The sequence below is a fragment of the Alnus glutinosa genome, chromosome 1 (genome assembly GCF_958979055.1).
Source record: "Alnus glutinosa chromosome 1, dhAlnGlut1.1, whole genome shotgun sequence".
Lineage (NCBI taxonomy): Eukaryota > Viridiplantae > Streptophyta > Magnoliopsida > Fagales > Betulaceae > Alnus > Alnus glutinosa.
In genome coordinates this window covers 51387761-51414987 of record NC_084886.1, presented here as the reverse complement: position 1 = coordinate 51414987, position 27227 = coordinate 51387761, and the positions used below count along the sequence as shown (strand labels likewise).

Sequence of the window (27227 nt, the reverse complement as noted above, 5' to 3'; positions counted from 1 at the left end):
GTCCCACATGACAAAAAAACAAAACAAAAAACAAAAAAATTGACTTGAAGAAAACGAATAAATTAAATGTATATCTATATATATATAACCGTGACAGTTGCTCTTGTTTATTAATTAGTTGCAGTTGCAGAGTCTTAAATCCTACAAGCCAATTTCTGCCACTCTGTTTAGTTCCCCGTCTCCCTTGCTCTCCTCCTCTAGCTACTTTATCAGGTTCATTTTACTGTTTCTATAATCTCCAAGACCGCTAGCGCAGATATTCAATTTTTTTTTTTTTTTTTTTTTTTTTTTTTTTTTTAATTTAAGAAAAATTTAGAACATTATATTACTTTTTTTTTTAATATAAAAACGACGCACAACAGTTTTTTTTTTTTTTTTTTTTTTTAAAATTAAAATATTAATTTTTTTACCTTTTATTTATTTATTTATTTTTGCTTTATTCCAGAAGCATCTCCATTTCTCTTCTCTCTCTTTCTCTCTCTCTCTCTGTGACTCTGTCCTGGTGTCTCTTTCGTCGTGCATGCTTTGTCCGTAAGCCTTTTCTTTCCCAGTCTCATAGCCAGCGACCTCGTCGGAATCCCCATCGGATCTCGCTGGAAGTCCTGGATTTTTCTCCCCTCCGAACATTCGATCCGATTGAGCGTTCGAATCTCCGCCTCAATTTGCTTTATTTTCTCAGTTTCTCTCTCAGCGTCCCTGTTTTCTTGGTCTGAGTATTTCCGCTCACTCAATTACTTGAAGCCTCTACAATCCATTCAATTGAGGCTACTGCCTATTGAGTCAATTCTTTCTCCCACCCACGGTCCCACGCCCTTACGCCCTGGCCCCCTCATCTTTTCATTTTTTTTTTTTTAAAAAAAAAAAAAAAGGAAAAAACTGATCGGTGGTTCTCCTTATTTCTTGTCCTTATCTTTTATATCTCTCTTCAACCTCACGCCTCCCCTCCCTCTGGCTGTGCTTCAATTCTCTCATGAATTTTCGTTGTCTATTTGTCTTCAAACCATCTCAAAGAAATCACATAATCAAACACAGATTACACAGTAAATATTCAGATTTTTCTTTTAGAAAAGCTCAAATTTCAAAGAAAAATCATATTAAAGATTTAGAGCATGCAGAAAAATAAGAGCAAATAACTCATGGTAGTGATAAGTGTTTACTGGTGCTGGTGGTGCTTAAGCCAGTGGACAGACGGTGGATGCACAGCCAGATCTCAGTCTCTCAGGCTCAGTTCTCTTACCTCTCGGTATTTTCAAGCTCTGCATTTTCTTTTTTCTTTTTTCTTATGGTTGAATGTGAGATCGAAGGTTTGAGAGAATTAAGTTTGAGAGGTATTGTAAAAGTAAATTTTGTCTCTTTTTTTTTTCTTGTGCAGTGTGTTTTTTAATTAACATTGGGTTGTCGTGTTGATGAGAATTTGCTGTTGATTATTATTATTGTTCTTATTTTTTTATCTGCTGCAACTAGTGATTTCTCTTTCTTTTTTTTTTTTTTCTTTTTTTTTTTGAAGTTTAAATTAGCCGCCTTGCTGGGTTTTTAATTTTTAATTTTTAATTTTTTAATTTTTTTTTTAAGGAAAAGAAAAAAATATTATAGCAGTAGATAGGAGATATATATATATATATATTGCACTTAATTAAATTGTTTTTTTTTTCGTTTTTCTTTTTTCTGAGGTAGCACTTAGATTAATATATGAAAAGTGGTGTTTAATTCTCTAATCTGTTTTCCAGATTTTCAGGAATCTAAACTCATACTTATAATGTCGTTCTAATTGTAATTCGGTGGTCGTGCATTAGGACGTACGTTGTATCGTTTATAAGCTTTTTTTTTTTTTTTTGAAACAGTATCGTTTATAAGCTTTAGTTATGAGTTACCGTGGGCATCATCTGCATGCGCAAGACAACTTGATGAGGTCAGCATCTTCTACTTCTTCTTGTGTTCTAACTTATCATTGTAAACATGAGTAACAATCAGTATCCTTCATCATCATTATTATTATGATTATTGTTATTATTATTATAGTGCTTATGGCTTTAATAAGGTATATGAAGGCTCGGCCTCTCTCCTGTACCTATCTAGCAAGTCCACCAGCCAAGCCCAACTTTGAACCAATCTCTTAAACGTTGTTCAAAATAAATCTTTTTCTTTTTTTTTTTTCTTATCGGGAAGAGTTGATTTCCTTGATCGGCTAGTCATGTATTCAACAAATCGTTCCCTCGTGATTACGATCTTATATATCCATTCCAACTTAAATGAAAATGATTTATTTTATGATTAAAAATTAAATTTTACATATTTAATAATGGATATATTATGATAGTATTATGGACGATTTATTCTGTCTCCACTTATTATGAAAGGTCAAGAAAAATATTTTACATTAAAAAAACACTTGTAGCATGGAGCTTTTTGCAAAACTCCAAACCCGGCCTGAAAGCCAGGCAAATTCGAAGCAACTAGATTGAAGAATAGAAAAACAAGTCCCATATACATGCATGGTGCCTCTATTACATCATGACTTGAAAGGAGAATTAAAGTAAAAAGATGTACGTATCGATCATTAATTTGAATATTCTTTTCTTGTTATATATATTGTGTTCAGGGATCAAGATATCGAGGGACAAGTTTCCAATAGTACTGATGGAGACGATTCAGGACGAAAGAGAACAAGAATAAAAACACTTCTTGACCCACAGGGGCGGCTGCTTCAAATGTGGAATATCATGTTTGCAGTGTCGTGTGTGATTGCAGTATCGATGGACCCTTTGTTCTTTTACCTTCCTATCGTCAATAGAGATAAAAAGTGCGTGTGGTTAGATAAAAGATTGAAGATCATAGCTTATAGTTTACGATCTGTCACGGATTTGATTTATCTGTCGAATATAATTCTGCAATTTATTTGTCCTTACATTGACGAGGTCTCTCTTAAGCTTGGACGAACTATGGTAGTTAATGATCCTCGACAAATAGCAAAACGCTACTTCTTCTCGCGGTACTTTGTAATTGACGTTCTCGCTATTCTTCCCCTCCCACAGGTACGGGACACTTTTCTACTTCTAAATTGTTTTGCGAATGTTATTTCAAGTTCAACTGCAAGGAGGCCAGGATTCTATCCTGTTATCAGATTATATATATGTTTCCTTGGTTTCGTCTTACTTCTCGCCTAATTGCAGAAAAACTTGTGTCATATTGAGAAATGATTCCTACACTCATTTCTCACAACAGTCCCACAACAAGTTGACGTGATTGGTAATATTTTATTATTTTTTTACAAAAAGAAAAGAAAACAAAACAAAAAAAATAATAAAATATTACCAGCCACATTAGTTAGCTTGTTGTGGGGCTGTTGTGAGAAATGAGTGTAGGGATCATTTCTCGTATCATATTACCCAAGCGATCTTCAAATTACCTTTTTAGTTATATTATGTGGCATTCACTATTATTGACACATTTTTTGTTCTCTCTTCAAATTGGTAATTAGAATGAGTTTAATTACTATAATTTAAAAAATTCATGTAACCTTAAAATTTGATTTAATCTGTACGGTAAACAGAAGATATATGGCCGGGTTGTGGATATTAAAATATTAATTAAATAATTATGAATGTTTAATCATTAATATGCCTCGTCTATGTGGGTTGTGGATATATGTTTAACCATTTGTCTCTATACGTACTGTGACCCTTTGGATATATTTGTGGCACAAATCACGGGAATTTCAATAGCTAGCGTCCAAAAGGCAATTAAGTATATATATATATATATCTTGTATTACTCACTCTGCATTACTTGCAAATTGTACGTCACTATATATATACCCAAGCACTTGAGGCCATGTAATATGATATATAAAAGATATCAATTAAGGATGTTTAATTAATTATATTCGACTGGAATATTATGAGGAACAGATCTCTGGTTTGAATAAACAATGTCCTATATAACTATATCTTACACTCGGTTGTATGTTTTCTCCAGGTTTTATTTCCAATTATTTTTTCAGAAATGAGATATTCAAAAAAATTCGACAAAAGGAAGTCGCTGAACGGTGTTTTTTTCTTCCAATACATACCAAGAGTTCTCCGAATCTACATATCATGGATGAATCTTACCAGGACTGCCAGCAAACTTACTAGAATTGTTTGGGTTAAAGCTGCATTCAATTTCTTTCTCTATATCTTTTCCAGCCATGTAAGTTTTATTATCGATATCATATTCATTTTACGTCAACATAAATTTTTATTGCTTATTTCATTTTTTCTTCAAGAAGTGTCGGATTTTTGTCAAGGTTTTCCTTGGATTTCTCTAGAAAATTTTAGGTTTGAGATGAATCATAAGCATGCATTGCGCACATGCATGCTACGTACATATATATCCATGCTACTACACACCTTCTCTCCTCTCTTAAGTCTAAACTTAAAATGTGAGATTTTGACATGATCGAGAATGCATGGAAGTATATATGTGGGAACTAAGCCCTATGTAGAAACTCCTTTGTAAGCCCTTCCCCTTCAAGAACAACCAAAGTTTGGGACAATATAATAAAATTCCTAAATAATTCTATAGTTGGCATCGCATGAAGTGATACTCTAAGCAAATGAGCGTTTGGAGGCTTTTTCTTCCGATTTACTTAAGGCTCTGTTTGTTTAAATGTAAAGTACTTTTAATGAAATCATTTTTTAGAAAAATAATTTTAGCTGTAAACATTTTTTAGCATTTGACTCGTATGAAAAATCATTGATTGTAATGGTAGAGGCAACAACGGCCGGACGGAGTCAATGACTATTGGCAGTAGCAACTAGTAACTTTTGGAGAACTCCGATAGATGTTGCTGGCTGCCGACAGCGGGGGCGAGGAATGAATCACAAGAGAGTGTGTGCGAGAAGGAGGTCGTTGGGTACTACTATGGGTTGAGAAGAAGAAGCAGAAACTCGAAAAATGGTTTACGTGAAAAAAAAAAAAATATGGAAATCATTTTACGCAGCTTAAATGAGGTTTTTCTGATCAACCGAAAATGTTTTTGGTTTAACCAAGATTTTACAGTTTTACCAAACCTAAAAATAGGGAAAATCTTTTTCCATAAAAAAGTTTTATGTCGAAAGAAACCAAGCTAGCCTAAACCTTCTCAAGAATTTTTCCAATTAATGAGGTCTTGCAAACACACGATTAATGTTGTACTTGGATGAAAAATCAGAAAGATCGAATTTAGAATTTTCAAAATGATGGGTTGTAAATTGGTTAGAATTTCAAAACCATCGATTTAAATTTTTACTATTGGATTAGTATAGTTATAAATTAAGAAATTAGATTAATGTAGTAATTATAACAAGCGTAATACTATTTAGTAAAATGCTAAATGACTGTTATATAATTGAGGAGACGTGAGAATGAAAATCAGTCATTGATTCTTTTTTTTTTTTTTTTTTACAAGTTTGATGCAATATTGGCTATTTTTATTATTAGATCATCAAGTTATATAACTATCATATATCGTATAACAGTCTATGTACTAAATAACATTACTCATATAACAATGATAATAATAGTAGTGATGCCATGGTGACAGTGGTGATAACATAAACTGTAGTGGTAATAATATAAAGAGCAATTATGATGATATAATAATTAATGATAAATATGGGATTTATCATTAAATTTCATTAAATATAAATATGGGATTTATCATTAAATATGGGATTTAGCAATTATACAAGCACAACTTCTTTCATGTAAATTTCAAATATAGGATTTGGAAGTTTGAAATTCTATAAATTACAACTTCGAAAAAGTTCACTTCAAAATCCCCAATCCAAAGGAAGTTGTGTTGGATTTGATTTCGAGCTTTTATAAATATGGAAAATCATTCAATATACATTCTCTCTGTTAATTTCTTATGTGTATAGGATATCAGCAGAATTTACTGATCTTTACATGACTTGTGGCTGTTTAATAAGGTACTGGGTGCCTTTTGGTACTTTCTTTCGATCCAAAGAGAGACGGCTTGCTGGCACACAGCCTGTAAAAATCATACTAGATGTACTTCAACTTCTTTTAACTGCAACCACCCTTTAAGCGATCTCGCATTTTTGAATGATTATTGCCAGCCAATAGAAAAACCAAACGCAACGTTCTTTGATTTTGGGATATTTCTTGGAGCCCTTCAATCCGGTAATTTGGAGTCCACTGATTTTCCACAAAAGCTCGCCTACTGTTTCTGGTGGGGCCTACGAAATTTGAGGTTTGGACATGATCATACACTCGATTTGTTGTTCAACAATAGTCTTTCTTTTCTTTTCTCTTCTTCTTCTTCTTTTTTTTTTTCCTTTACTTTGACCATATATATTGTATTATTGTGATATATATTGCTATCTCATATATACGTGATACTTTCTCCAATTTTCGCAGTTCTTTTGGTCAAAACCTTCAAACGAGTTCATATTTCTGGGAAAACTTCTTCTCAATTTCTGTTTCAATCCTTGCCTTGCTACTCTTCTTGTATTTCATCGGAAATGTGCAGGTAGGCGCTCGATCAACATCTGTTTTAGGCTTTAGGGTGCTTGATTATATATTTATATATGTACAGCATTATATATATAGATGGTTTCGATCTATATAGATACATATATGTAGACTATGTACGTAGTCGATCATGTAGAAGGACACAACATGCATGCACTCGTTATGCACGTACGGGACGATTCCTCTAAACGGGAGCTTTGAAGAATTTTTGTACCAATCATAAGAAAAAATTTATCTATTTATTTTTTTAATAAAAAAGACAGGAGAAGAACTCTCTATTTGAACGTTACCATAGGTATATCAAACAAAAGGGGTCTAAATTAACAATCTCAAGACACGTGGAAGGACTATAAGCGCCTTAATTAAGCAGGGTTGAGTAATAGCTTCAGTACCCCAACCTCTCTAATTAGGATATAATGACAGGAAATGGGCAGAGATTTTATGGACTGTGGACAACACGAAACTTCCCTAAAGATGCCAATACGTTCATAATATTTTGTTATTTGATAATTCTTTTAATTAATAGTTTTTTTTTTTTTTTGAGAAATTGACTTGGCTTCACGTCATATAAATAATAATTGTAAGACTTCTTAATTAATATGCTTAAAAGTATATATTTAACGTCTTAACTGTTAAATATAAGAGAATATAAAATATCCTTTTTAAATATATATAGTACTATAGGTAGCAAATTTAATTACTTTATTTTTGGTTGTTGAATAAAATTATTTTCTTCACTCCTGTCTTCCGTTTTCTCTCCATATATACTATCTAATGCTTTAAAGATATATAGGTGAAGTTTTCTTCACAAAGATTGTACTATAAGATCAAATATTATTGTTTGAGGAGAAGACATGCACTATATACGTACATAGTACATACGTATCACAGCTATAATTTCATAATTGTTCAATTAATTGTGCAAAGTTATGAGGGACGTTAAGACATGAACTGGCCGGCAAGAAAAGTTCAACGTACCTTATATACTACAAAATTAAAGGGTATAAAGAGTATATATATATATATATATTTTTTTTTTGGAGTTTAGATTATGTAATATATTTGTGTTGCTTATGTTTTGTCAAAAGTTAATGAGACTTGAAAATTTCTCTATGGACTTAACTTTATGTCCAAGTTAATTGTACATTTGTAGAACTCATTTTACTTATGAAATTTATTAATAATTTAATTTGATAGCTACGTACTAATTTTTCTATCTATCTATCTATTGTTATTAATAATAATAATGATAAGAGAGTTAATTAAATATATATATATTTAGGTGTTCAAACATTGATTAAATAATTATTATCTTTGTCATTTCTTATCAACCTAAGATTTAAGGATGAATTGTACTTGATTATCAATATAATTTGATGATTTGAACTTGTCATGTAACAGACGTATAGACAGTTAGCAACTGAAAGGTCAGAAGAAATTATACAAAATATGAAAGTTAAAGAACGAGAAATAGATCTATGGATAGATAGAAATAAGCTCCCTAGTAGTATGAAAAAGGAGATCATGCCTAACGTTCAACGCATGCTGGAAGAAAAGAAAGATATTGATGTACATACTCTCTTGTCTCATCTTCCTTGTGAACTTGGAAGGAAGATTAAGCGCTATATCTGCTTGCCAATGCTAAACAAGGTGAGTCCCCTTCCTTCCTTTTTTTTTTTTTTTTTTTTTTTTTTTGTTCTTTTTGATAAGTTGAGTGCATTGTGAAAGTGTTGCAAAGATGTTAAATCTCACATTTGTTCGTTATTAGGTGAGAATAAATTTTATAAGTGATTCTACATAAGAAGCTTCAATTATAATATGTAGTCATTTTGGAGTAATATCGTGACAAATGGTACAGAGTAGAAAAGATTATGACACCCTAAAAAGATAATTAAGTCTCACATTAGGTAAGTGGATGGTGAAGGTGTTGCGTGAATGATGTCTAACATTAGTGCCTTACTAGGTAAGGCCCAATATGAGATTAGGTTTTATAAGTGACTTAAGGATCACTCCAATTATAATATTGAATAGTCATTTTGGTGTAACAGTACAAGTGTGACAAGTGCTTTTCTAAGTAGTGGTAAATATGTTTTTAATTTTAATGGAATAGAATTGATACCCAAGGTGCAGCTTCTGAATTAGTTATTAATTACTTGTATTTGATTAATCATAGAGTAAACTTTCGGGTTTACGGTTTACATCTATTATTAAAGTTTTTTCTTTTATCATCTTAATCATGGGTAGACATGACGCATGGATGATGTCAATTGATGTCATATATATATTTCTCAAATTACACATGGTATGACTTATATTAGATTCACATAGACATAGAAACATATATGTATATATCAATTTGTATGATTGGAAAAATCGTAATTAATAGTAAGCTGGCTGTTGCTCTTTAGCAACTCAATATATATATATATATATATATATATATATATATATATATATGTGTGTGTGTGTGTGTGTGCATGCTCTTCTTTAGCATCAACAAAGCCTGTCAGACACCAAGACAGGGGCTTTGCTTGACGTTCTATATTTGGATGTCTCAAGTAGAGCGTCATTTAATTAGTTGCATTATCTCATATGGGAATAGCAGTTAATAACCGCACAGATAGCTAGCGGTTAATAACTGCATGATGTAAATATAGTTATCTAATAACCGTATAATGCAGTTATTGCTGCATTTACAACCATATATATAGTTAAAAGTGAATGAAAATGGAATGTTCACGGCAACCTGGCTGAGATAGAGGAAAACTCAATTAAATACAATCATTTGTCTTCTTTAATTTACAGATGTTTTCAACTGAATTAACTATCAAAGTTTGAAGTTATAGTTCGCTTGCATGGAAGATTTGAAGGCCTGAATTTAAAATTTGTTTTCACGCTAACAAACTAGATTTTAGTCTCTTTCTTTTTTTCTTTTCTTTTTTTAATTATTATATTTTAATTACACTTATCCTAAAAACTTAAATAGATAAGAAATTATTGATATATTGATTTAATTAATATTCTAGCATTTTCAGTCACGTGTGGATTTAAACGTTCCCTTAAAAATTTAGACCCAATACATGAAATATTTAATGAAAATAAAAGTGAATGACAAAGACAAGATTTAACTCAAGAACTTTGCTCTCATACCATGTAAAACCATGTACCACTTATTTCAAAAGTTTAAGCTGATATTTTTTTTTTATTAAATAATTTAATTATATTTTAACATTTTATTTAACAATAGAGAAAAAGGAAAAAAAAAAAAAAGAAGGGTATTTTGAAAATTTTTATAGGATTTAACAGAAAATTCTAAAATGAATAGTTGAAATTGAAAAAAATTGAAAGATAGATACCCTAAATTGACACTTTTTAAAGTTTGGGAACCTTTTATGCAAAAGTGATGAAAGATTAGAGGTTATAAGTAAAATTTTTCCAAATGGTTAATTATAAAAACGAATTGTTCAATTCAAACCGTTCATATGAAACGACATATTAATTATTAACACCAACGCTGGACATTTGGCATGCAAATAATCTTGAATTAGGAATTAGGATATACAAGTAATTGTCTACAAGATTGACTTTTTAAAAATATGAAAGAGCGCACACCTCCTAAATCACCTCAAAATTGTTATGCAAATATCCTCATGATCCGCAAGTCTGAAGCCATGCATTCTCAGAGACATATATGCTCAAGACCATTCACATTTTTTATACAATATTAATTAAATGATTGAATTTTCTTTTATTAGCTAAAGTAAATTAAAAAATACACAAAATATTTAATTAAAATGAGAAATTTGAACTCATATCCATTACTCTAATAACAAATATTATCAATTGTCCAAAAAATTAAAATCGATCACCAAACAATAATTAATTTAATTATTTATTTCTTGACAATGAATTCCAGTACGCCTTCACGAAATCATTTCCTACTTGACAGTATCCTTCTCATTTCTCCTTTTTTGTTTGTGATAGGTGCCACAGCTTCAAGGAGAAAGTGACCAAGTGTTACAATTGATCTGCGACAATCTGAAGCCAGTGAAATACGACCAGCACAGCTACATTGTCCGGGAGGGAGAACCACTTGATGCGATGCTCTTCATAACGCAAGGCATCATATGGAACTTCACGACCAATAATGGTGAGAGAAGCACTAAGTGTATTGAGAAAGGTAATTTCTATGGAGAAGAACTTCTAGAATGGGGGTTGGATTGCGCCGCCTTACCCAACTTATCTAACCTCCCAATCTCTCTCAAAACTGCGAAAACCCATACAAAGGTTGAAGCCTTTGCTCTAATGGCCAACGACTTGAGGACTATAGTTTCCAGGCGTATTGGAGCAGTTTCCGCTGTAAAAGCAGCTTTCCGGCGCTTTAATGAAAAGTCTCTCCAGTTGGTTGATCAGGGGAAGAAGAAAATTGAAATGTCTTCTGAGTTAAGAGTAGCAGATCATAACAAGCCACATGTCTCGGGCAACTTATTTCACTCCTATTGAAACTCTAAAAGCTCCCAAGTCCTTTGTTTCAGACACTGTCGATATTGCTACCGACCAGGAAGATAAGCATCGATGAGCTTCAACTGCTGATATCTGATAATGGAAGAGATAGAAGAGATATTCAAACTCGCATTGATAAAAGATTAGTCCCAGCTGTTGGCCAGATAACGACTCTTTCTTTTACTGATTTGTATATGCTGTATTATATATCTTTATTTAATTGTATTTATTCATTTGTTTCAGTTCTATTCAGTGTAACTGCGCAAATACTTGAAGTTATCTTTGTATATTTTTACTGTCTAGCTATAAATGAAATACAGCACAACAGGAGTATAATCAATTCCGCAACACTTTTTTTTTTTTTTTTAGAGATAATCTTTTACCACTCTAAAATACAACTCTTGAGTATATGCCCATAATTATATATATTCAATTAATGTTGGGTTTAGTTTTTATCTTTTTATTTATTTATTCTTTATTCTTTGGACTTTTTACTTGACTACCCAGATATATATTGCAATCGCTAAGAAAGAGGTCACTGGAGTGATGTCAGCGGCCTCCTCGATCAACAGATTTTATTTATTTATTTATTTTATTTTTTTATATATATTTTGGCTAATTTATGTACGTCATACATATGCAGGAGTTTTGTCAAAGTATTACTAGCAGCTTCCCTATATGGGTTCCCTTCCCTATATTTTAGGGAAAATTTTAAAAAAGTTAAAAAATCTACACCACAGTAGCTTCCCTTCCCTTTTCCATTCCCTGGGAAGTGAACAGTTTTTCCCAATGCATTGGGAAGAACTGTTCACTTCCCACTCTATTGTTTAATAATAAAAAAAATACACACTCTCTCTCTCTCTGTGCATGCCTTCTCTCTCTCTCTCTCTCTCTCTCTCTCTGCAACACGCCTCACTTTCTCTCTCTCTCCCATTTCGTCATTCGCAACAGTCACTGCCGACCTACCGACGAGCCCAAGCCACCGGATCATCAGCGTGTGCCGCCACGGAGATCGGTGCTCTCACCTCCACAACCGACCCATGATCTCGCCGATGATCCTCCTCTCCAACATGTACCAGTAGCCGGACAAACCCCCCACAGGTTTCAACCCTTCAAAATCAAACAACCCATCGACTCCAACCTCCTCCATGTCGGAACCCACCACATCACCACCAATCAACCATCAACGACAAACAAAAACCCAATCCAAACACAACACCCTATCCCACCAGAAACCACCACCAAAATACACAAAAAAAAAAAAATCCCCAATCAGTCCAAACGCGCCTTCACCTGGCATCCCAAACGCGCCACTGCGCCTTCACCTTCCGGCGTCCACCAGTAGCCCACGACGAGAGAGGCGAGAGTGACAGAGATGAGAGAAAGAGTTGAGAGTGGCGAGAGTGACAGGCGAGAGAGGAAGAAGACAAAGACGGTAAAATAAAAGAGAAAAAAAAAGTTTATGGAATAAAGTAAAGTAGAATAAAATAATATATATTATTTTAATGATATAGGGAAAAATAAAAGGAAGCTGTTGTGGAAAATTTTTTGATTGGGAAGCAAAAAGTGTTTTTGTTCCCTACATGTAGGGAAAATGACTGGAAAGAGAAGGGAACCTGTTCGGAATGTTCTCACACCGAAACCCTAGGGAGTTGGATCTTGCATGTTCTCCTTGGCCACATATTTTTGGAAAGGATGACGTACGTTTCTTGTCACGCGTACGTAATGAGCAAATAGTCGTGTAGCACTTACCAGGTGAGAACGAAGCGTGAAATAGCCGCCTGAGCATCTTCGTACGTAGACTAGTCAAATAGATATTAGTTGTATATGAGATTTATTTATTTTATTAAATTTCTTTTTTCAAGCAGACTAGTAAAAATACTTTTTGTGCTACCTAAGTAGCCACGTTTGGCTAAATATTTCTTAGCACATTACATCAATAAAATATTAATTTTTTCTTTAAAAAAATATTTAATAAAATAAAATATAAAATAGAGAATCAATTAGAGTGAATATATCTAAAAATATAGTAATTAAAATAAACATTTTTACCAAGTATTTGAATTAGCAACTATTATCATGGGTGAAAATCTCAATGTTTTGCAGTTCTTTTGATCAAGTGGACCTTTTGACAGTTATAACAAGAGAGGGAGTGAATGTTGAATTTTCATCGGTTGTGTTGACTTTGGAATGAATGAATGTTGAATTTTCATCGGTTGCCGAGAAATTAGTCTGGAGGGATGCGTGTGAAAACAAAAAAGAAAGACTTCAAGGATGCAGAGTCTTAAATCCTACAACAAAGCCAATTTCTGCCACTCTTTGCTTTGGCAAGATCCCCATCTCCCTGTGCTGCAGACTGCCGAGTCCCACGAACGTTTTCTGCCCTGAAAGAAATCATATATATATGGTTCACAACCTGCGAGGTTGCACTTAGATTAATATATGAAAAGTGGTGTTTGTCTAAACTGTTTCTCAGTTTTTCAGGAATCTAAACTCATAGTACTTTTGCCGTTCTAATAGCAGTTGGTGGGTTAGGACGTTGTATCAAACGTTTAGAAGCTTTAGTTATGAGTTATAATTGGCATCGGCTGGAGAAAGGGATGAGGTTAGCATCTTCTACTTCTTTCTCTTATGTTCTAACTTATCTGTATATATAGTCTCTTCCTCATAGATATGATTATTATCTTCGTTCGTAAACATATTTCTTAAACTCAAAAGGATTTTGTATGTGACCGGAAGCTAGGCACTATTTCCGCATCTTGCAAATATTTTGTTGCTTACGGAACCTGATTAACTTTATTTATCATCAAAATTTTCTTTCCTTCTTTATCATGGTAATTAATGTGATTTTAACCACTATTTATATATATATATATATATATACTGTAGTACTGCACGAAGTTGATGTAATAATTAAACTAATTATTAATAATCAGTATCCTTCATTATTTTTTATAATTGACCAATATTATTGATGGGACACTTCAAGTTAATTATTAAATTTTTTATTTAATACTAGTTAATCAAATTACTAGTCGAAAGTGTCATACCATTTTTATTGGATAAATATTAGCTAGATAAAATTTTAGTATCTAGCGTTTATTTTTATTTTTTTGTCAGAAAGAATTATCTTTGACTAGGTAGGCATTTTAGGTTAATATGATAAGTACTACGTATATTTTAGGTCAATATGTAGAAATGAATATAATAAATAAGTGTGAAGAGTCTGATCATTACAATTAATTGTTTAGTAATTAATATGATAAGTACTATTAAGTGAGTTGTCATATCAGTTTGTAATAAAATTTGTAGTAAAAGCAGAATTAATTAAGCACTCATTTTTTTTATTACACTATACATTGAAAATATGAGAAATATTTTTTGAAAGTAATTTACATTAAAAAAAAAAAAAAAAAAAAAAAAAAAAAAAAAAAAAGACTTGTAGCATGGCTTTTTGAAAAACTCCAAACCCTGAAAGATATATAGGCAAATTCGAAGCAACTAGATTATATTGAAGGATAGAAGTATTTACATCATGAGTTGAAAGGAGAAAGTGAAAAGATATTTCATTAACCTGATTTTTTGCTTGTTATATATATATATATATATATATTGTGTTCAGGGATCAGGATGATGGATCGGATGATTCAAGAATAAAAACAATTCTTGATTCACAGGGGCGGTTGCTTCGAAGGTGGAATATGATGATTGCATTGTCGTGTGTAATTGCAGTATCAATGGATCCTTTGTTCTTTTACCTTCCAATCAGCATTAAAAAAGTTGAAAATAACAAGTGCTGGCGGTTGGATAACGGATTAAAGATCATAGCCTATAGTTTACGATATGTCACGGATTTCGTTAATCTATTGAACATCAGTTTGCAATTTATTTGTCATTACATCGACGATAAAGACTCTCGTAAGCTTGGATTAACAAAGCGGTATAAGTACTTCTTCTCGTGGTACTTCGTAATTGACGTTCTCGCTATTCTTCCTCTCCCACAGGTAAGGGACACTTTTCTCTGCTTCTGGAATTTGAATTGTTTAATTTGCAAATGTTATTTTAAGGTTAAGACTGCGAATCTTGCTTTGGATCCTTTTTGTTATTGTGGAGATTTTTTCCGGATAATATTAACTACTTTTCTAAAATAGTGGCATTTTTTATTTAACATATATATAAAAGAAACACATTATTTCTTGTTAATGCTAATAAAAAAGTGTAAGAGAGGCATATAATACCACATTATTTGTCCCCATATTCGCATCATAATGATATGCTGTCAGTGAAGAAAAACTTAATTGAATAGAAAATGAAATTAAATATTAAAATAAAAGAAATTAAACAAATACAAAGGATGATAGAGATGCAAATATTTACGTGACTTGGTCTATAACTTACATTCACATGTACGTTAAAGTGTTAAGGACCATATTATGCATTTATTCCTTAATGAGATAGTAGAATTGGGATAAGTGAGAATAATACAAATATGGTATATATGTGGTGTTTTGACTTGAAGGAAGAAAAAAGAAGGGGCGACGCTTAGGGAAAAGGGAGAAAATAAGAATCCATGAGCCAGGGATAGAACATTGGCATTAGACGAAGGCTTTGACATCCTGAAGAAACAAAAATTAATCGAATGAAAAGTAAAATTGAATAGTGGAATAAAAGGAAAGAAGCAACACAAAAATTTACATGATTCCGTCTATGATTTACGTCCACATATAGGTTAAAATCCTAAAAATCACATTATGCTCTTATTCCTTGATAAAATTTACAATACAAAATGTTTATATTTATAGGAGAATTATATAAGATACGTAATAATAATAAAAAGGAAAAAATACATTTTATCCCTTCAAAGTTTGACCACTTTTTTACTTTTGCCTTCGATATTTAAAAAGTGGCCGGTAATATAACCCCAACAAAGTTTTCGAAATTTTCAAGGTAAGCACTCTGTTAATTATTTCTGACTTCTTTAACGAAAATTATTGAAAATACCTAAATACCCATACTTTAAAAAAAAAAAAACGATGGTCATAGCCACCCCTATGGGCCAAATGGGGTGGCTCGACCACCCCCATCTGACAGGAATGAGGGTGGTGAGCCACCCCCACTGCCCATTGGGGTGGTTCGGCCACCCCCAAAGGGCCAAATGAGAGTGGCCGATCCATTCCCATTGATTGGAATGAAGGTGGTCGATCCACCCCCATTTGACCGAAATGGGGGTGGTGCGGCTCATGGAGGTGGCTGAAACCACCCAATTTTTTCATTCTTTTTATTGAGGTCATTTTGGAAATTTTGTACCAAAAAATGTACGTGCGGTATATATGTAACGTCCCACATCATCTAGGGATATAGTATAAGGATGTGCTTATATGCATATTCGCACTCTTCTTGATACAACACGTTTTGAAGCCTTGATGGCCACGGACCTATCAGAACTTTGCAATTATGCGGGAGTAGTATTACGATGGGTGACCTATTGAGAAGTCGGGTTCGGATGAGCCAAAAGCGGACAATATTGTGTCGTTGGAGTGTATCGTTACAATATGTGAGCCATTTTTCATCAAAGTAGATGGAAATGGCTAATAGAGTGCTTACATTGAAAATTTCGAAAACTTTATTAGGATACATTCTCTCTTTTTAAACCTTAAAGGCAAAAATGAAAAAGTTGTCAAACTTTAGTAATGATAAAATGTATTTTTTCTTGATACAAATATAACATGTGGAGATTGCATCAAATCAGATTTAAATATAATACAATCAATTTTGATTACCTAAAATTAAAAAATCAAATCAAATTTAAATGGGAAAAGTACATATAACCCCCTCAAACTACCACATCATTGTCAATGTACCCCCCAAACTACCAATTGTGTCAATCTCCCCCCTTAAACTACCAGAAAATGTCAATGTCCCCCTAATGACAAAAATACCCTTCATAAAATTATTAAAAAAAAATTAAAATTAAAAAAAAAATTATTAAAAAAATATAAAATAACAAAAAATTATTCCAAAAAAAAATTAAAAATTAAAACTGTTTTTTATTATTTTTTTAAATAATAATTTTCAGTTTTTTTTTCTTTTTTTTTTTTAAAAAAAAAATTGTTCTTTTTCGTTTTTTTAATTAAATAAAAACTGGTTTTCTTTTCATTTGTTTTATTTTTTAAAAAATAAATAAATAAATTTCAGTTATTTTTTGTTTTTTCGTTTTATTTTCTTTAAAAAAAATGTTCTTTTTCGTTTTTTAATTTAATAAAAGCTGGTTTTTTTTATTTGTTTTTTTAAAATAAATAAATAAATAAATTTCAGTTATTTTTTGTTTCTTTGTTTTTTTTCTTTAAAAAAATTTGTTATTTTTCGTTTTTTAATTTAATAAAAACTGGTTTTTCTTTTTTATTTTTTTCATTTGTTTTTTTTTTAAAAAAAAAAAATCAGTTATTTTTTGTTTACTTTTTAAAAAAAAATTAAAAAATTAGTTCTTTTTTTTAAATATTTTTTTTTCGTTTTTTATTTAATTTTATTTAATTTTATTTAATTTTTTTAGTTTTAGTTTTAATTTTTTTTGTATTTATGGGGACATTTTTGCCTTATTAAAAAAAAATTAGGGTCATTTTTGTCTTTTTTTTAGTCTTAGGAGGGACATTGACATTTTCTGGTAGTTTAAGGGGGGAGATTGACACAATTGGTAGTTTAGGGGGTACATTGACAATTGAATGATAGTTTGAGGGGGTTATGTGTACTTTTCCCAATTTAAATACATATACAATCAAATCTAATTATAAAATATTATATTGAATTACAATCAAATCTCATCCATTTAAAAAATGTCTTACAGACAGACACTTGATCATTGTAATTTGTGCAGGTGTTAATTCCAAAAATTTTATCAGTGAAGACAAGCTCTAAATTTTTTAACACAAGGGATTTCTTGACTGCTGTTGTTGTCTTGCAATATGTACCAAGAGTTTTGCGAATCCACCGCTCGCGGAAGATACTTACCGGGTCGGGCCTCCAACGTGTTAGGATTGTACCGGCTGAAGCAGCTTTTAACTTCTTCCTGTATATCCTTGCAAGTCATGTAAGTTTGATTACTAATTTCATATTCGGTTTTATTTTTTATTTTATTTTTCCAAAAAGACAAAACGAATATGAAATTTTTCCTCATCTTGAATTTTCCATTGCTTATTTCAATTATGCTTTTATAAGTGTTGGAATTTTATCAAGGTCTCGTTGTTTTTTTTAAGATAAAGTTATTTTGGATTTCAAATTGAATCGATCTTAATGAATTAAAATCATGCATTGTGAGAGTAGTTTATATCAATGTATATATAATTATAACTAATTAAATACGTATATGCTAAAGGGAAAGAGCTTTTGGAGTGTTAGTATTCCCCAAAATTGTTTTTGGTGTTGGAGGAAGCTTCTTAAGATGAGGAATTTAGCTCGTGGTTTCCTGAAGTTTGAGGTTGGTGATGGTCTAAATATCCATTTGTGGTTTGATCATTGGCATCTTCTTGGAGTGTTATTTGATAAATTTGGTTATAGAGTCATTTATGATTCTCAAAGTCATCTGGATGCAAAGGTTAATTCTGTTTTTAGGAATGGAGTTTGGAGATGGAAACCAGCTTGTTCGGATGCTTTGGTGGATATCCATAGTAGGTTGTCTGAGGTCCATTTAGGTCCTTATGATAAACCTACAAGTTTACACAAGTTTAAACTGTGAGGTTCTAACATGTGAATGAAAAACCCCCCAATAGTAACAATTTAGAATATTAAACACATCATTACATCAATGGTTAAGCCAAACACCACAGTTAAAATCACCACAATCCAACAAAACATTAAATAAAATCAATAAAGATTTGGAGATGAGGTGAAAACCTTTTGAATCTTAGTAACTCTTCAAAAGTAAAATCACTATGCAGGCCATTCAACTCCAAATGTATTTACTATAGAAGATTTATGTTATAAATTGATCTACTTACAAAACTTTGTAACTAAAGAATTACTATGCAAACCCAACAAACTATACCCGTTCATCTCCATCGATCGCAGTATTTTCAGAAACTCTTGTATTCTTCTACAATGATTACATTCACGAACAAACTTTGTCTGCTACAACCCAAAATTCTGGTGGCTAAAAGTTTTTCTGTGTTTTGGTTATTGGAACAAAAAAAGGAGAAAGAATAAATTGTTTTGAAGGCTCAAATGTGTTTAGAAATTTCTCCAAGAATAATGAAAAAATAGCATCCAAGTCTTATGAAAATCGTGGCTTATGAGGCTTATATATATGGGGAGAAACCTAAAGTTTAGGGTAAGTCGGCTAAGATTTAAAATAGTTTGCGCAGTTTAGTTTCAATGAGATTAAGTATCGTTTGAACGGGAGCTAAATTTTCACAAAAATCACATAGCGGTGTTCAAACGAAAATCGAACATGGCGATTGGGGCTTCCTGTGAAACCTTGTGAACAACTCAAACCAAATTTGTTTGAACAGTGTGTGATAGAGCCTTTCTGGATCTTGAAATCTAATGCCTTAAAGTCCTGGCTCGAACGGGCCTGGAATCTTGACTGCGATTGAGGCATACTGGAACATGTTCTTGAAATTCCTTTTATGTTCTCATTTGAATACCCTTTGAACATGCTAGTGATCGAGGCATTATGTCTTGCATATTGAACTTTGAAAAAAATTACCTCATTCAATTCGAATGCCATACAATTGAAGTTGCAAACGAGCTATTCTCTTCTTTAATTTGAACCAAGCTATTAAACCATATCCTAAGACCGACTTCAACTTTAAACCTAGACTTACACCAAAACAGTTTGGAACACATCAAATAATCACATCCAGAGCAGCGAAAAAAATCTCTGGGGTCGAGCTTCATGATTAACAATGCACCAGTTTTTTCAATAAAAAAAAAAAATGTGTATTCATGAAAGAAATGACATACATTGATGATTTCGACTTCAAGAAAGATTTTGAGTTTGTGTTTGGTGGCTAGGGTTTGCTCTCCAAACCTCTGTCAACTTCTACATACTCAATTCTAAATTGTAATCAAAGAGTGTAAGCTCTCGTATATAAGACTTCTTTAAATAGACATGTGAATCCCAATTACAGTAAGACTTGGAAACCAAATCTTACCCTAACAGTACTTAATAACATGGCTATTAGGAGTTCTATATATTCCTTGTATAATTAGGCTAAGCCCAAAGGGTAATTATTAGCACGAGGAAGGTTATCATGAGAAAATAAAACTATCTCCACTGAACATAAGATATTTGCCATCTCATGACTTGTTTTAAGTTACTATTAGTTACAATTTATTTTACTAAAAATTTATAATTGCACTCCATTTATTTTGATTTAACGTGCAAGAGCTCTATTGGTTTCCTATAATTGCATTTGACTTCTCTATAAAACATCCACAATAAAATTATAGCCAATTTAAAATTTACCATCACTTTCTTTCACTATAAATCAATTCAAATATTGAATCTATTAATCATTTCAGTCCTAACGGATCGGAGTCAATGGCACTACATGCAGCATGTATTGAGTTTTTCTTGTAGAAAGACTTCATATATATCCATGAAAAAGTAGTATTTAATTACCATTTTAATTGTCCATTGTTTCGTTTGTCAGTCACTGCATTTACATGGATTATACATTTTGGTACAACTACGTACCTCGAAAACACATACAACGTACGTTATTAGTGTACGTATAAGTGTTGAGTACTTTTTCTTTTTTTTTTTTCCTTTTTTTATTGATCAGTTGATATGATGACCGGTTCTAGTATATTTTCTCTCATATCTGCAGAGTTTCTTACATTCTTTTATTATTTTACTTTATTTTTTGTTAGGATATCTGTAAATTTACTGAGCTTAAAACCCTAATATATGCTGGTCTTGTAGGTATTGGGTGCCTTTTGGTACTTTCTTTCTATCGAAAGAGAGACGGCTTGTTGGCAAAGGTGCTTTGAAAAGCCTAATGGATTCGGATGTAGCCAAGGTGCTTTTAGATGTACTGATCAGAATACTTGTCCGCCGCCAGCAAATCCACCAAATGATCACGATGCTTATTTTGGAATATTCCTTCAAGCCGTTGAATCTCGCATACTGTCTATAAGTTTTCCACAAAAGCTCGCATACTGTCTCTGGTGGGGCTTACAAAATTTGAGGTATGCACATCGTTAGGCTATCTTTATCATTAATTCCGCAACGTACAATTTTTATATCCTTGTCATCAATAAACATATCATCCATGCAGAAAACAAAATATGATAAAACAGGAATTCGTGCAATATCCATTGCCAGTGCTCCTATATTGTTTTTTTTTGTTCTAAAGTAAGACTATATTGCATGATAGCATTTTTTTCAGATGGTTTTGTTTTGTCGTAGTCAAAAGAAAATAGTAAAAAAAATAAATAAATAAGGAAGAAGAGGAGCAATCCTTGTTCAGCCAATTAGCTCAAATATGCATGAAATTACGTTAAAATATACACAGCTCTCGTTGTTTAGATGATGCTCTTTGTTTATTGAGCACTCATATTGGGCTCAACAAAATAGTTATTTTGGCTAGATTTGTAGAAAAAAAAATTCACATTCCGCTCAATAAAATAGCTAAAGATTTGCTGAGCACTGCAAGTCTGTAACTGAACAATCTATAACTTATATTGATTAAAAAAAAAAAAAAACAATATGATTATCTCTGTTATTTGGAAATAAGGAAAGTAGAGAAAGAAATAATATTTTAAATGAAAAAGTGAAAGTGAATAGTTAAAATGTTAAACCAAATAAAAATGTTTTGAAAAATTTAGTAGCTAAAATAAATAAATATGGTTTTTAACTAAATTTTAATTAAATATTTGTTGAGCCACATGTAAGTGTTATTGGGGTCATGATCTTGGCGTCTGTTTGTGTATATTGAGCCCTACCTAGCTACAGCTAGCCAGCTCTAGTCTTAATTTATACTAATAATTACTTCTACATTGTAATTGTTGCCCCAATTTTTTCAGTTCTCTTGGTCAAAACCTTAAAACAAGTCCGAGTTTTTGGGAAAACTGCTTTGCAGCCTCTATTTCGATCACTGGAATGCTACTGGTTTTGTACTTCATCGGAAATTTGCAGGTTGGTGCTCAACATATATAAAATATATCTTTTTTAAAGATTCACTCCCGTATTTATTGAATTTTGTGTGTGAGCAATAAAGATGGTTTCTATACGCATAGTAGAAACAGCATGTACATGTTAAGTAATTGGATAAGTCATCTAAAAGGTTAACTTTGAAGATTAACCAAACAATATGGTTGTTCACACTTACTCATCATCATCATCTTTATATATAACTACGTACCTTTTATCTTATTTTGTTATTTGAATTTTTTTTTCTTTTCCTTTTCTAAGATTAACATTGGTGCCCCTCCTTATCATGATTTTGTTTTCTTGAAACATTAGTTTATTTTAAGTTGCTGAAAACCAATTTCGGAAACGCCAATACTCTGCCCTTCTAATATGCCAAAAAATAAATGCTAAAAAACTTTTTTGGGCATTTATACATGAACCGGTTTTTTTTTTTTTTTTTTTTTTTTTTTTTTTTTTTTTTTTTTTTTGTAGTGATTGCTTGAGTTAAATTGATGCATCGTGGCGTAGCGGGTTGCAAGTTAAACCCGTCACAAAATGCAAAACTCTTCCATAATCTAAAAACTTAATTCAAGGAATTATAAGAAAACTAAAGAAAAACTCTGCTTAGAAGAGCATTAATTCTTAATGATAGAAATTAAATTAATAAAACAACATACTGGACAGCCATGCCGTCTTTATTAAGCATAAAAAAAAATTGGGTCACAGCCTTGAAAAAAAAACCAAAGACAAAAATGCCGTGCTACAATCTCGTTCGAATGATCAGCTTAAGTCTTGTTTGAACGAGACATTATATGAAACCTTAAGCATTCAGCTGCAATCTCATTTGAACAAGACTTGCAATGGCCCCCTTGGTCGAACAAAATTCGACCAAGACATCGTTCGACCATCTCAGGAACATCTTGTTGAACGAATAATGTTTCATTTGAATGAGACGTGTGATGTAGTATTTAGAACGAACTTTTTAAACCAGATTGTTGAACTAATTTCATTGACAGCCTGTTTCGACCTAATAAAAATTGGATTTAAAAAAAAAAATCATAAAAGATGACTTTGTTGCCTTAAATAAAATAAATATCATGATAGTTTATTTCTCGTAAATTCATACTAATCATTACTTAATTAATTATTGTTAAAATTTTATCATTTAAGTTAATCAAATAAATTATCTTGAATCTTAAACAATCCAATCTCAAGTCTATATGTATGTTTTATAGTATGCGCGCGTGCACACATATAGATATCTATATCAATACTCAAAAGAATCATAATTCAATCTATATTTATCATATTAGGAAAGAAATTTCTTTTTATCTTTTAAAGTAATTAATATGTTCTCATTATAAAATTCAAATAATACTATAAAAAAATAAAGATCGATATACGAGTTTATATGAGCTTATGCGAGTTGAGCCGAGTTTAAATGAGTATGACTCGATTATTTGTGTTCACGCAACAGAGTCTAAGTCTAAATCTATTCCTAAGTAACTTATTCGTTTACATCCCCAAGTACTATAGGTTTATAAACTCAAACACCTTTATTTTTGGTCTAAGATTCTTTTCTTCGAGATATATTACTCCTTAACATGGACTTTTGTTTTCCATGATTACGATTATCAACTATGGTTCCTTTTAAGATGATATCTTTAAGGCTCTTTCCCCCTTTAGAGCTTAGATTATGTATTTAATTATATTATTTTTCTTTTATCAAAGGATTACGAAAGTTGAACATAAACTAATTTTTATATCAGAGTCTTGTAGTTATGAAATTGTTAACAAGATCACTAATAATCCTTCTAACGACTAATGATTTTTTTATATTTTTTATTTTTATCTTCAATTACTGTTAATTATAAGCTAGAGAATTTATTTGTGCGAAATGAAGGTAAAAACTATATTTATGTTTTAAAATATTAATTAAATGATTATATTTTTACATTCTCAAGTTTTGAAATAAATAATAATCTGTGAGTAGAATTTGATAAATTGAAGTGGTCCCATTGCAGATTTACATGAAGATTGAGCTGTCTATGTGGTTGGATAATAAAAAGAAAGAGGAGACAAAGAAAGCTAAAGAGCGAGAGATAGAGTTGTGGATGAAGAGCAAGGAGCTCCCTCCCAATATAATGCGGCGCGTCATGCCCCACGTAGGACGCATGATAGAAGAAGGGAAAGATGTTGATGCCAGGAATCCTCTCCCACGTCTTCCCACAGAAATTACAAAGGAGATTAAGCGCTATATGGGTGGGCCACTACTAAGGAGTGTAAGTTCCACCCCTTTTTCCTCCTCGATCCCTTTTGAGACACATGCGATAAAAAAGCAGTTTAATTTTTATTAATTATTTTGGATGTATTTAAGGTGCATGCAGGTCTTTACAGAGATGGACGGACAACTGTTGGATTCAATGTGTGACCGTTTCATGCCGGTGTTCTACACAGAGAAAAGCTACATTGTTTGGGAGGGAGACCGAGTTGATGAGATGTTCTTCATCATTCGAGGGACGCTATTGATCACGACAAACAATGGTGGAAGAACGGGCTTCTTCAAATCTGAATATCGTAAGGCCGGTGACTTCTGTGGCGAAGAAATTATTACTAATTGGGCTATGGATCCCCACTCCTCATCCAATCTTCCCATCTCAACAAGAACGGTCCAAGCCCTTACAGAAGTTGAAGCCTTTGCTCTAAAAGCCGAGGACTTGAAGTTTCTAGCCTCTCAGTTCGAGCTCGGTGGCAAGCAACTTCGAGACACTTGCAGACGTCACTCTCCTGATCAATGGAGGAATTGGGCAGCTTCGATCATACAGGCAGCCTGGCGCCGCTATAAGTCTCTTCGGGCAGATAAGGAGAATAAGTTGCAAGATGCTTTGGCCAGCTCGCTAAGTTTTGGTGCCGCCATTTATGCCTCACGGTTTGCTGCTAATGCACTTTGCACACGGAAGGCAAGGGTGCTAGAGAGAATTCCACCCGCCCACGTTGCTTCAAAAACCAGCAGAGCCCGATTTTATATTGAAGAACAATAAGGGTGTAAGAAATTCCTTAATGAAGTGTGTAAAGACAAGTGTCGCCCATATGCCACGTTATAAATCTCTAAACCATAAGGTCAAATATGTATACTTTACCTGTCTCTGCCATTCGTACATGACAATCCACAATATACATATTGGTCAATTATCCAAAATACATTTATCATTTGTAAATATAGTTTCTCCCAAAGTCATAAGGCTCACAACATCAAATATTAGAGTAACGGTATGTTTAAAACATCTCAAGCAGCCTGTATAAAATTAAGTCTCTTCATTTATCGAGAAAATAAAGAAGTTGCAAAATGAATTAATGAGTTCATTCGTTCCATAGGCATTTACTTACCTCGATCGCATAATCTTAAACCCGAACATCTTAGTCTCCATATCACTACAAATCATAATTTAATATTAGACATAAACTACATTGAAAATCCTAGGCTTACATTGGAATCCTAATCGATCATGCGGCTAATTAAAAATCCTAACCATTCATATGAACCCTAATTACCCTATTTTGTCTTGTGTCAATCATTTGACTTCGAGGGTCGAACTTTCAACATTGGTCAGAACTTATTTCACACTACAAATTTTTATCAAATTAAAACGTAATTCCAAGCTTATCCTTAATCTGTAAATGATCTTAAGAGTATTATATTAACAATCATTTATCAACATATTACAATGTGTAAAATGCAAGCAAGATTTATCCATTCTATAAAATATCCCGATCCATTATCAATTAGGGGTGTACAAGTGATGCGGTTATTAAGTGCTAACCGCAAATTAAATAACTGTAACCAGATAATGGTAACCGGTTTTATAATATTATATATATAATAATTAAAACCTAAAGTCTAAAACCGGTTTTGTAATGTTGTTGCATGTTGTTTGTTTGTCTAATTTTCTTTGTAATTTGTAATAATGCATGTGACAATTTCTTTGGATTTGTAATACTGGGTATTTAGTTTTTCTGGTGGGAATTGGTGTGGGAAAGTACCTGGCCTGGGTGCTTTTGGTTTCAATGGAGTGGGATTGGCACTGTTTGTGGATATTGAGGGCATTGAACTTCATTTTTTTGTGCATCTACCATTTCCTTTGAGAGAAGGCTGATCAATTTTTCCTCCTTCCGTTTCGTCCGCGCGCTAATCTAATTTCTTGGTAAAGCATTTGAACATCGTTTTGAGACTAGCATATTATATTGCTGCTCTAGCCAATCCACTCTTGAGTTAATTAGCCATTGAGCAAGAACGCAACTCTGGTACGAATTTCTTACGTGAATATATAATTTCAGAAAGTAACGGAATAATTTAGTAGGTTTTGAGAAAACTAGATCATTTAGATTTTGAGGGAACTTAAAACCATTTTTAAATACAAAGTTTAAAATTAATTATGCTTTTTCTTTATTAATTAATCATTGTACGTTTAAATAGACAATCACCTAAAGGAGATAATAACGAAAAATACATGATGAAGATAAAAATGCAAATTAAACAACCATATCCACGTAAAAGACAACAATTAAAAGATAAATACTAAAAGGGGCTTGTTATTTGCATTTCAAGTGCACAACAGGTCACAACACCCTCTCACATGGGGGTGGGTCCCAGTGTGTGGGGCCCACTCCCGTGTGAGGGGGTGTTGTACCCCTGTTGTGCACTTGAAGTGTAAATAGCATTTTCCATACTAAAAGACCACGTAGCTAATAAAGGTACTACATAACTCCATATATATAATAATCCGGCCATTTCCTTCACAGCTAGCGTCGTGTACCCTTAAGTCTCATTTCTCATGCCAGTTTCTATGAGATATGTTAGTTGCACAACAATTGTACAACAATACTGATGTGTACAACATTTTCATTTTTTTTTTTTAAAAAAAAAAATATTGGTTTTGTTTCCTTATCTTGTGCCTAGATTTCTTATGGTACTGATCATGCATGTGGACAGTAGTTGAGTTTCTTAATAAGAGCACAAGGCATTTATAGTTTCTGACATGGAGTATCTCATATCTTGTGGTTGAAACTTCCGAATACAAAT

General features: G+C 32.3%; 2 protein-coding genes across 4 annotated transcripts; both read left to right on the top strand.

The window, feature by feature from the left end:
* Window positions 1-498: 498 nt before the first annotated feature.
* On the top strand, window positions 499-11344 carry LOC133857621 (cyclic nucleotide-gated ion channel 1-like). 3 transcript variants are annotated; one of them, XM_062292905.1, is made up of 9 exons: window positions 499-1243; window positions 1794-1821; window positions 1859-1909; window positions 2600-3032; window positions 3976-4188; window positions 5952-6235; window positions 6403-6514; window positions 7918-8166; window positions 10501-11344. In XM_062292905.1, the coding sequence occupies exons 3-9, from the start codon at window positions 1863-1865 to the stop codon at window positions 11017-11019; spliced, it is 1857 nt and encodes a 618-aa protein (XP_062148889.1). In that variant the 5' UTR covers window positions 499-1243; window positions 1794-1821; window positions 1859-1862; the 3' UTR covers window positions 11020-11344. The 3 variants fall into 3 exon arrangements, with proteins under 3 accessions (XP_062148889.1, XP_062148880.1, XP_062148894.1); XM_062292896.1 differs by having other exon boundaries at window positions 1728-1821; XM_062292910.1 differs by lacking the exons at window positions 499-1243; window positions 1794-1821 and having other exon boundaries at window positions 1841-1909.
* A 1883-nt stretch (window positions 11345-13227) lies between these two features.
* Window positions 13228-25310, top strand: LOC133862369 (cyclic nucleotide-gated ion channel 1-like). Its single transcript, XM_062298158.1, has 7 exons — window positions 13228-13624; window positions 14642-15023; window positions 17891-18103; window positions 20939-21204; window positions 22042-22153; window positions 24172-24429; window positions 24535-25310. The coding sequence occupies exons 1-7, from the start codon at window positions 13587-13589 to the stop codon at window positions 25186-25188; spliced, it is 1923 nt and encodes a 640-aa protein (XP_062154142.1). The 5' UTR covers window positions 13228-13586; the 3' UTR covers window positions 25189-25310.
* Window positions 25311-27227: the final 1917 nt, after the last annotated feature.

Coding starts and splice junctions, on each gene's coding strand:
- LOC133857621 (XM_062292905.1), top strand. CDS start 1,863: ATGAGTTACCGTGGGCATCATCTGCATGCGCAAGACAACTTGATGAG. Junction 3,033..3,975: donor CTATTCTTCCCCTCCCACAG/GTACGGGACACT, acceptor TGTTTTCTCCAG/GTTTTATTTCCAATTATTTT. Junction 6,515..7,917: donor ATTTCATCGGAAATGTGCAG/GTAGGCGCTCGA, acceptor GTCATGTAACAG/ACGTATAGACAGTTAGCAAC.
- LOC133862369 (XM_062298158.1), top strand. CDS start 13,587: ATGAGTTATAATTGGCATCGGCTGGAGAAAGGGATGAG. Junction 15,024..17,890: donor CTATTCTTCCTCTCCCACAG/GTAAGGGACACT, acceptor TAATTTGTGCAG/GTGTTAATTCCAAAAATTTT. Junction 24,430..24,534: donor GTGGGCCACTACTAAGGAGT/GTAAGTTCCACC, acceptor AGGTGCATGCAG/GTCTTTACAGAGATGGACGG.